The following is an 11,131-nucleotide window of genomic DNA, read 5'->3' as shown; positions in this document are numbered from 1 at the left end:
GATAACCTTAACTTGACAAACAAAATTCAATTCGTGTCAATGAGTTATGAAACCTTACTAAAAAGTACAAAAGGGTACTGAGAGATTATCTGAAAGGATTCATACTATTGAAATTGACAATCAAAATCTGTTAAAAAGTTTTGATAAGTTAGTAGGTGAAACATCTCTCTAGGAAGGCAATCTGCACACCATCCAAATAAGATCCAAAGATGAGAAACTATCAAAAATGGAAAAATTTGATACTTTGGAATCACATGTGCAGAATGAGGACCAGAAATTATTTGATTCTATGAAATTATTAGAAATATTCATAACTCAAGCGATTCAGGCTTTACAAAAGACAGTGATAAAAAGATTTGAGTCAATTGAGGAAATTCTCAGAACTGATAAGAGAGGAGAGGAGGTATAGGCAAGGAATTTAGCATTGCCAGTACCTCTAAGAGTAAGAGATGACTTAACAAGAGATTTAGCTACTTATCCTGTTATTACATCCAAAAAGCCAGCAAATACTCAACACCCAAATGGATACAAAGTATGTAAATGGAAACCTATAGGTATGAAATATTTAAAAGAAATTAAGCAAGCAGTATTATCTTATGGCCTGTATCACCATTTGTTAGGGCAATGATAAAGACATGGGCTTCAAGCAATGAGGTTACTGCACATGATTGGTTTCAATTAGTCTCAGTGGTCCTTGAAGATGGGCTGCAGTTACAGTTGATGTGCTATTGGAAAGAGGAGGCTAAAGCCTTAGAACAGGAAAGAAGGGTTAAAGGATTTGAGGCTGAAATAATTATAAAAGTAAATTTGAAGTTTTGTCAATTAGCAGGAATAGATCCAGCAGAGATTATAGTACCTTTTGCTACTGATGAAATTTAAAAAATTATGGGAAGACAGTGAACCCTGACGAAGAGATTATGCTAATTTTTAAGGAAAGAATAATAACAACTATCCCAAAAGAGATAGAATTAGCTTTATAAAGAGAGCTACTTGGATTCTTCCCTGCATTGTACGTGACACACCAATAACTAGAACCTCTCCATTCTATACTGATGCAAATAAACCAGGAAAGGCAGGTTACAAATCAGAAGACTTAATGAAGTGGAGCAAAGCCCTTATGGTTCTGTCCAAATTCAGAATTATATGCTATTCTCATGGTACTAAGGGATTTTACAGAACCTCTCAGCACAGTTACTGATTCACAATATGCAGAAAGGGTTTGTTTTGCATATGGAAACCACTGAATTTATAGCAGATGATACAGAATTGACTTCATTATTTATTGAAGTTCAAGATATATTTAGGAATAGGCTTTGTCCCATATACATAGCACACATCCAATCCCATACGGGTCTGCCAGGTCCTCTAGCACAATATGATGCAGAAATTGATTGATTATTGATTGGAAAATGTGTTGAAGGCCTCTGAATTTCACAAAATACACCATGTCAATAGCAATGTTTTAAAATATGAGTTTTCTATTACATGGCAACAAGCTAAGGAGATTATAAGGAGTTGTCCTACTTGTTTCTTCTATAACCAAATACTGCTAATTGCAAGGATACACAAAGGGCACTCAAAGGAATAAAATCTGGCAGATGGATGTGTTCTATTCTGTAGAATTTGAAAATTAAAATATGTACACCACACCATTGATACCTATACAGGTATTCAATGGGAAACTGTTTTGAGTTCTGAAAAGGCTGGTTTGGTAATCACATATTTGCTAAAAGTTATGGCCATCATGGGTATACCTGAATGAATAAAGACAGACAATTATCCAGCATACGTCTCAGGAAAATGAAACAGTTTTTTGCTTATTATAATATAAAGCATATTACAAGTATACCAAATAATCCTACAGGTCAGGCAGCTATAGAAAGATCAAATGTTTGATTTGATCTTTAGAGTTTTCTAAAGGATGTTACACAAACAGAAAGGGATGAAAAATACACCCAAAAATAGGTTGCATAATGCTTTATTAGCCTTGAATTTTCTTAATGCTAATGAGAAAGGAACAATAGCAGCAGAGAGATATTGTGCAATAGAAAACACTTCTGAGTTAAATCAGCTGGAGTATTTCAAGGATGCATTGACCTAAGAATGGAAACCAGGAAGGGTTTCACTTTTGTTTCCTCAGGAAAAGAAAAGCTATGGATACCATCAAAATTAATAAAGATTTGGTTTGAAAATGAGAAACCTCTTGAGAAAGAGAAATGACAACTCTTCTACAGAGGTGATAATCATACAGGTGGTAAGGAAACCCCATAAGTGTTGGGGCAGGGTTCTGATCTTGTCTTTGCAGGAAAATACCAATCTTCAAAAAGTCGAGAGACCTTGGACATCTAGATGCCTACAGACTAAAAGATAGCTACCCAGAAAGAATCACCAAGCAAAGAGAAACCTGACTTATGATACCATATCCTCTATAGGTTCAATTTTATTACCCAAACACAAACACACACATACAAGTATATATACATATATACATATACACATATACACACACATGCATACATATATATGTATGTGTGTGTATGTGTATATATATATATATATATATATATATATACTTCTCAGTATAACAAAAGCAAAAATCACTTAAAAAGCTTTGGAGTTGGACAATGGCTATTCTTCTCTAAATTCAAGCATGTTGTTAAAAGAAAAATTCAAAGGCTCTGTCTCATATCAGGAGCCATGTGGTATGGGACAGAAAGAAGAAAGAATTTATGAAAAATTTTGCTTCTTCCCAAACCTATTTTTTTCTCTATTGTACCTTTTGTTGAATATATGTTTATATGAATAATGTTTAATTTTTCCACAATGAACAATAAATTTTCCTGCTCTAATCTTTGAAGTTTACAGGAAGAAGATGGGGCCCCACAACAATGATTCCACCTGGTTGATAGGACATCATGATGCTGATAGCAGTATTTTAAGATCAGTTTTGGGTTACAAGCTGCTCAAGATGATTCCAACTTGGCTACCTGAGATGGTACATGTTTTTACAACATTCTGGCCAGAACTTCAAATAAGAACTTCAGAAAAACCCTATAGATGACAGAGACTCTATGTAATTATACCAGACAGTAATCTTGAAACTTAACCATTGTTTTTGTTTGTAGAGGATTACATAGAAATAACATTGCCCCCATGACAGCTGGAAGTAATTCTAGAAGATGACGTCCCCTCTCCCAACAAAATTTGTCCTTAGGTTAGGGACATCTATTAGGGGTTAGTTATAAGTAGTATAGGGTTGTGGGTTTGGGTGGAAATTAAGTAGGGTCAGGGATCTCTTTGGAAAAAAGAAAAAGAAAGAAATTGGATGGTATAATAGGTAGATTAGTGTGAGCTTACTCACACTAATAATAATAGTGAATAATAGAGAGAATACTTGTGAGCTATTATTTATAGACAATTTACATTGGCTTAGATTCATGTATATTGATACAAATTCAAATTATATTTGTTATATTGAATATGTTCCTATTTCTGTTAACAATATTTGTACACCTATGCAAAGTTATTTTCTCATATTGTATGCATGCATGTTTTTTAAACCTCTGCTTAAGATATTTTGTATATAAATGAAATTTTAGGTTATACTTATCATATTGCACCATACATTTCTACCTCTGATCAAGATACTTACATATATTATTTACATTTTGAGGTTTTGTCTTCATTTGCTGCACAATTGTTTAGAGATTGTTTAATATTTTAGTATAAAACCTTAATCTTCAAGCTATATATGTATTAAAAGTTATAGGTCAATAGTCATCCATGTTTGTCATACTTATAGTTAGACTAATCAGGTTCTTTAGATACACAGAGATTGTATTCTGTATAGATAGGTAATCTTCAACCACTTCAAAGAGCTACAGAATATAGCATTTAAATAACTTTGGGTTCTGATGATGTGAGACAGAATTACTCCTGGCAGCACTTATCTATTCCCAAGAGCATATTGGGCACCGAAGACATTCCACCTGGTGCTTGTTTTCTTCTTGGCAGAACTGGCCTTTGGGCAAAGAACTGCCCATGCCTCGACCACTGACAAAATGTATAGTGTCCCAACAGGACAAACAGGATACAAGCAAAAAGACTGCCAAACCTTGCCAGACAGGGTAAGATGGTTTTTCAAATTTTCCTGCCTCTGAAAATGGTCTGTTAATTACTCTAGGCCTTGGTCAATGTTTGTTTCCCCAATGTTGCAAGTGAGACTTTGGGTGATTGCTCAGGTAACTGGGTTTCTCTGTCATTTCTTGCACCCGTTGAAAGTTGCTTGCCTGCACTTTCTGTTTCCTCAAGTTATATTATTTCCCTTCTTAGGTCTTTGATGGGGTTGAAGACTAGATAATCATAGTTACTTTCTTCTCATGACTTAGTCTGCCAGAAGCAAAGACCTGTATTTTGAGATCTGCATTTTGTTTACAGCCATCTTAAGCTCACAAGTTAAGAAAAATATTTACCTCTATCCCCTCTGCAGGGTCTAGGAAATCAACCTGGCATCTTATCTCCTAGCAGAGACCTGCAGGCACCAGGCTCCTGAATCAGTTAGCATTTTCCTTTGCTAGTCAATATTTGCAGACCCTCAGTATTTACTTATCAGCCAGGGATGTCTCCGGACCTAAATTCCAGCAGACCTGAGTTTTCTGACACCCTTCCCTTCCCCCCTTTGTCCTTTTGCTATATAACAGCCTCTGAGAGGGAATAAACAAGATGGCTTGATCAGAAATCCTGTCTTGCCATCATTTCTCGTGTCTCTTGCCCCTTCATTCCTCTCCCCGAGGTTTATCAGGGACTCCAGTTCGTATCCCGCTGGTGGGGATATTAGTCAAGTCATTTTTAATATAAGACTTAGACTCCTTAGGATAGAATAACTATTGAAACATTTAGCATATTTTTTTCTTCATGTTGTTCATGCTGGTTGCAATTCTAATTTTTATATATGTTTTTGCCTCTTCTTTTCCCTGGACAATACTTGATATTTGTTCTTCTTTTATATAGCTTGTATTAGGCCTAAAACTCTCTTATTTAGACAAAAGGGGGAGGTGCTGGGGGAACTCCTTCAGTCAATAGTCTTTAAGATATGGCCCATTTTGGGTGTGGTCTCATGTACTATAAATGCAGATGAAAAGTGTGTCCAGTGAAGATGCTGGATTCAGTTCCAGTTCCCCACTCACACAGAGGACTGCTGATCACCACCTTTCTGTGAGTCTACCCCCAAATAAATAAACCTTTATTATATTCCATTCTGGGCTAGTGTGGAACCATATTATTTTAAACTGCAACAAGGAGAAAGTTAGTAACAGATCAAATAAAATTAAGTTAGTAGACATCTGAATAAGTATTAGATTGGCAGCGCCTCCCTTAAAGATGCAATATCTTTCAAGTTGCTTCATAATGAAATACTTGCTTATCTACCTTCCAAAGAATTCAACATTCATGATGGATTTCCAGTCTGAATCACTTTCCCTAGCCATGAATTGACAGGCCAAAATGTTGGCCCTGTCCATGAATTTCTGAAGAGCTGCCAAATTATTTCCCTGCATCTGACGTCCAGGTCCACACTTATAGACACCTTCCTTCTTCCTGTCAGGGACCCAACCATGCCCTGCTTTTCAGTCGAATCTCCACTGCTTCTGAGGTGTGTCACTCACTGGACAAAAGGTGGAATCATTACAGTTTCACAGCTCTCCAGGAACTGGCCTTTTGGGGCAGAGTTGAGGGAGGCTGACCCAGTGCCCTCCTTTTCTGCTATAGCCCAAGTTTGTTTCTATGGTAGAAAGTTCAAACCCTCTGCCTCACAAGGCCCGATTCCTACTGCCCGATCCCTTGTGAATGGCTCCTCGGCATCCGCGTTTCCATCAAGGCTCTATCAGTCTACCATGGTCTAATGTGCCTGCCATGGGCAACAGACCTTGCCTCTACTGCTTTCCCAGCACCCTTTTAAAGAATTGGGTGCTGGACCTGGCCTTAATTTTGACTACCTGAATTTTTGGGGCAATCTGATTTCAAGCTTATATTTGACTTTCCTCAAAGTGTATTTTTAATTTGATTAGCTTACTAAATAGGGTTCTAACTACCTACATTCTTTGATTTTTTTCACACAGCAAAGTATGATGTGTAATATGTAATCTAATACAATATGATATGCATAGATGTAGACATAAAGATATAGCTGAACATGATACAGATCTAGATACACAGATATGTAAAGATGGGAGAAACATGCTCCTTCCTTTTTTTCCTCAGTGCACATATAAAAGTATTTGTAATCCCAGCCATATTGACACATGCTATGCTCTTTGCCATGCCAATCATGTTTACCTTAATTTATAGTTAGGTTATTATTTGAAAACACCAATAGGCCAAGGAAATAGATGGATTAAATAATGCTGTACAGCTTCTTCCTCGGCGCTACCTGCGAGGTGGCTGCCATCTCCTTTACAGCATCATGGCTGCCCTCTGGCCTCTGGTGAAGCCCAAGATCGTCAAAAAGAGGACCAAGAAGTTCATCCGGCACCAGTCAGACCGATATGTCAAGATTAAGCGAAACTGGCGGCAACCCAGAGGTATTGACAACAGGGTGCGGAGAAGATTCAAGGGCCAGATCCTGATGCCCAACATTGGTTATGGGAGCAACAAGAAAACCAAGCACATGCTGCCTAGTGGCTTCCGGAAGTTTCTGGTCCACAATGTCAAGGAGCTGGAGGTGCTGCTGATGTGCAACAAGTCTTACTGTGCTGAGATTGCTCACAATGTTTCCTCCAAGAACCGAAACGCCATCGTGGAAAGAGCAGCACAGCTGGCCATCAGAGTCACCAATCCCAACGCCAGGCTGCGCAGCGAAGAGAATGAGTAGATGGCTTGCGTGCACATTTTATTTGTGTTTAAATAAAACCACAAAAACTGCAAAATAAATAAATAAATAAATAATGCTGTACAACCTATTCAGGCTTTTGAATGATTTATGATTGACATATAAGTAGCACCAGAACATTTCAGTTTCGGTCTAGACATGTAACCTACAATTAATGTCTGAAATATGAAAAGTATTTTGGTGGTCATGTCTCGTTTTAATATGTTAATTTATATAAAATATGAATCAGGAGAAGGAATTATTTTAAGCATGATCAAGAAAGATAATGTAACAAAAAAAAAGATGGCAGAGAAATACTGTTTTGAAGTTCCTCAGAGGCAATTGTCAAATCTATGACTATTACGGCATAGTTGTGACTGTTCCGATGATGCTGTCCCCTCTCATTACCTGAACTGTCACTGTCAGCAGTTCCTACATTTATTAATAACTTGTATAAGCATGACGTGAGACTCCAAAGGACAGGACTGGGCAGTTTATCTGCTGTGGATTCTTCCTATTCACAGGTGGAATTCTCAAACCCCTTGCAATCTTTCAAATCCCCAGTCTTTGGGGCTGCTCTCATTAGCATCCTAAGAATAATTTATTTCTACGTAGAATTGATTCTAATAGAAGCTATCCTCTTCCTGTCAGGGAAAGATGTCTTAGGACGTCTGTCTGATAAAACGTCTTACATTTTCAAAAGAAACTGTTTTTGTGTTTTATAAGCCTCCAAAGTTCAATGCCTTAAAGCTTCAATATCTCAACATAATTTTGAATGAGTCTTGACTCATTCAAAAAATTTATTTGCTGTCTTCTCTCCACATCTACCCTCAAACCCTTTTGCCATGGGGGTTAAAATTTAAACCTGGAGGTGTTTGAGATGATTAACCAGTTAGCGCTCCAAGTTACACATTGTTACTGCTGTTGAAGGAGGGTGGGGCTGGCAGCTCCGGCTTCAAGGAGCTGAGCTGAATCCTGCAGCTCCCGGGCTCCTTCACAAGGGCCTTTGATCCTCACTCTAACCCTGGGAGGTCAGCAGCCAGGGGCTGTCCTTGCAGGGTATATGAATGAATGGAGCTTGGCTTGCGGTTTATCAATGACTCAGACAAAGCAGCCCGAATGCCTGCATCAGCAGCATATTTTCATGCATTTCAGATTGCTACTGAGATTGTCAATTAAGAGCCTTTAATTCATCCTTCTCCCACGATAGGAGTTCTGCTTAGCTGGACTTCCCAAGACTCTGTGCGGAGACGCAGGTCTAATCAAAGGCCTTAAGACAGTGCCTTGTCAGAGCACAAACACTGTGAAATCCCAAGGAAAATACAGTTTAATGCATCCAGTTAAATTGCCTGAGAGGAAATAGTGAAAACAGCTTCCTTCAAGTCTTTCCCCTCAGGCCATTCACTAAGAAACTGGTCACTAACTGCTGGTAACAACCCATTTCGGAAGGATTATTGCTATTATTGGCATTCTGTGGTTTATAGCAACGTTTTGCTAAAGACATGGGAAGTGGTAATGCAGCCGGACTTGGGATTCCAGGGAAATTATTCTTTTCATTGTGGTTAATGGCCCCTTTTTATTCCTATCTGAACATACCAGGCTGAGCTGTGTGAGTCGCTGGGGCTTATTAGCTACTGCATTTCTTGTTACGTTAAGAAATATGCTCTACACCAGAGTCAGCATTCAAATCAATGGAGCAAAAAAATATAACATTTATTGTTAGTAAAATGGAATCATGCTGAAAAGGCTGAATGAATGCTTGGCTTAAACTGGATGATAGAAATCCAATCGCTTGCCATGAGCGCTTTCTGCCTGACGCGCAGGCAGGTACACGCTATTCCTTTCCCGTGATGGATTGTTAAGTGGAAGCAGGGAAATATGCATTGCCAAATGGAGAATAATAACCAGAGTGGTAGTATTGATTTTCCATAAGTCTATGTGAATTTTCATACCTGGAGAAGGGCCTGCTCTGGCTGGCTATATATAGCTGGTTTGCGCTGCTCCTCCGCGCCTGGTAAGTCCCATTGACTGAAAACAAATGGAACCGAGGGCTTCGTGCAGGGACAGGCAAACATCACACGGTGCAAGAAAAAAGTTCCGGGGAGTTTCAAATACTTCCGTTTGCTTCAAAAGAGCAAAATCAAGTCACAACCCTAAAAAATTGTAAGGTAAAAAATTAGGATTGAATGTAGATTGCACCTATTTTGTTCTCAGAGGAGATATGACTTCACTTTTTTGGGAGGAGATGTATTTCCTCACATATTTTAATTGTCAAAAAAAAAAAGGAGAAGAAGAAAGATCAGAACATATCATTAGTTCAGCTTTCTAGCGAACCTGACTTTCTGGGAAATTTACATCTCTCTCATTCTCTGTTAGGCTTCCTACCCTGTTTTCCCACCTAAAGAATGGTAATGAGCTGGGGTGAAGGAGATCTGTGGGGAGGACAGTGGACTCCGAGACTAAAGGTAAAGGGATGATTGATGGTGAGAAATTACCATAAAAGTACAATCAGGATCAGATTTTAAAATGAATTTTTAAGCAGCCTAAGAGACGCCCTTTGATTTGCAGTCTGGTGGAATGGGTAATGTCTCTTTTGGTGGATAAAGTTTCTCCCTCTGTCACTTGAGCTCTTTCTGATCTTTCTGACTGGAAGTAAAGCGGAACCAAAGTCTGCAGCAGCTGTTAATGCAGAAAATATCAAACACTATATTCTTGATGTCAAAACCCAGGCAGAGCAGGCAAGAGGAGAAAAATAAAGAGAATATTACTGTTAGTATTATTGTGTCAGGTTCTCTCTCACTACAAAATGGGTTAAAACATATGGTTTTTTTGTTGTTGTTGTTTATTTATTTATTTATTTTTTAAACTTGTTTATATACTGGGGAAAAACCCACACAACTTACTGGCTTCAGGTTTAAATTTTTGTTAGGTACATATAATGTTCCAACTAAAATATCGAAACAAAAATGCATGTCTTGGGCTGCATATTTCCTATATGATTTTTAAGTTTAAATGCACTTTAGGCCAAGTTCTAACCTCATCCCTACATACCACTAAGGTAGCTCCCTGCACTGCTAACTAATGTTTGTTATTGCTGTCAGAGTCATCAAGCTTAGCTGATAAAATGCAAGTGGCCCAGTTAACCCTGAACTTCAGTTAGGCAGCAAAACTGCTTTCCACATCCAAACGACCCTCAGCAGCTGCGGTAGCTGAGGGGTGCGAGCCACAGCGAAGGAAGCTGGCAGCCACCCGGAGGCTGGACTGCGTCAGATTCTCACTCATTTCCCCTAAGGTCTTCCTTCTGTCCCTTGATCCCTTCGCAGGATAGTGTATTGCATGCAGCCATCGTGTCTCCTTTGCGTCTTTGGTGTGGGGTAGTTTCTTAACCTTGCCTTGTGCTCATTGGCCGCAGTCCTGATAAACACTCACCAGATATACTCAGAATCCGAACGTTTTTATTTGATGCGTTCAGAAGCTACTGCTCCATTAATCATTTTAGTAGAATGTCTGCCCAACTCTGGTTTACAGCACAGCAGCGAACCCTCAGTGTGAGTCAAGAACGGCCATCTTGACTTTAGAAAACACACATCCGGCAGCGGCTTATCCACGTGCCCAGGCTTATTACTAGACTGGAAACACCGTACTCATTAGAACATTTTGTGAAGATTTTAACATAAAAATAATTGATGAACCCTTGCAAATCATGTTTTCCTTTTACCTCATTTAGTCTTTCATTTCATGGGCTTTTTCTGTTTAACACTCTTGCTTTTAAGATGCTCAAAATATATTCTTGCAGGGTTTTTAAAATAAACTTTGTTTATGGCTGTAAGCACAAAAAAGAAAAGAAAACAAAACAAAAACAGAAGCAAATGAACAAAACTTCAAAAAATAACCTGGGGTTAATCCTAGCGTGCGCGCACACACACACACACATACAGAGTACTCGAAGTCTCCAGTTTTATAAATGAGGTTGATTCGTTAAGATCCTCCGCTTTCCAAGTGTTAAATGCTATGGAAATCGTCTGCATTGCAGACAGCCGCTCCGCGTGACTGTGTGCACTCCTCCCGGCTGCTGACAGCTCCTCTAATGAGTTTAATCATAGATTCTGGAAGCTGAACCGGCTATTGAATGGCAACAAACTCAGTGGTCAATGTCTGTGTCACTTTTCTGGGAGCAGGACTTTCTGAGCATCAAGGGGCTCATTCTCCGAGCCTCCCGGAAGAGCGCTAAGGGCATTACCTCTCTGTCAATCACATCTGTAGTCC

The 11,131-nt window shown here is 38.8% G+C and overlaps 1 protein-coding gene across 1 annotated transcript; it reads left to right on the top strand.

The window, feature by feature from the left end:
- The first annotated feature begins 6,460 nt into the window (after positions 1 to 6,460).
- On the top strand, positions 6,461 to 6,877 carry LOC130863698 (60S ribosomal protein L32-like). Its single transcript, XM_057753908.1, has one exon. It carries the CDS (start codon positions 6,461 to 6,463, stop codon positions 6,866 to 6,868), a length of 408 nt encoding a protein of 135 aa, XP_057609891.1. The 3' UTR covers positions 6,869 to 6,877.
- Positions 6,878 to 11,131: the final 4,254 nt, after the last annotated feature.

The sequence above is a fragment of the Chionomys nivalis genome, chromosome 21 (assembly GCF_950005125.1).
Source record: "Chionomys nivalis chromosome 21, mChiNiv1.1, whole genome shotgun sequence".
Taxonomy (NCBI): Eukaryota; Metazoa; Chordata; class Mammalia; order Rodentia; family Cricetidae; genus Chionomys; species Chionomys nivalis.
This window is presented reverse-complemented; position numbering and strand designations above follow the sequence as displayed.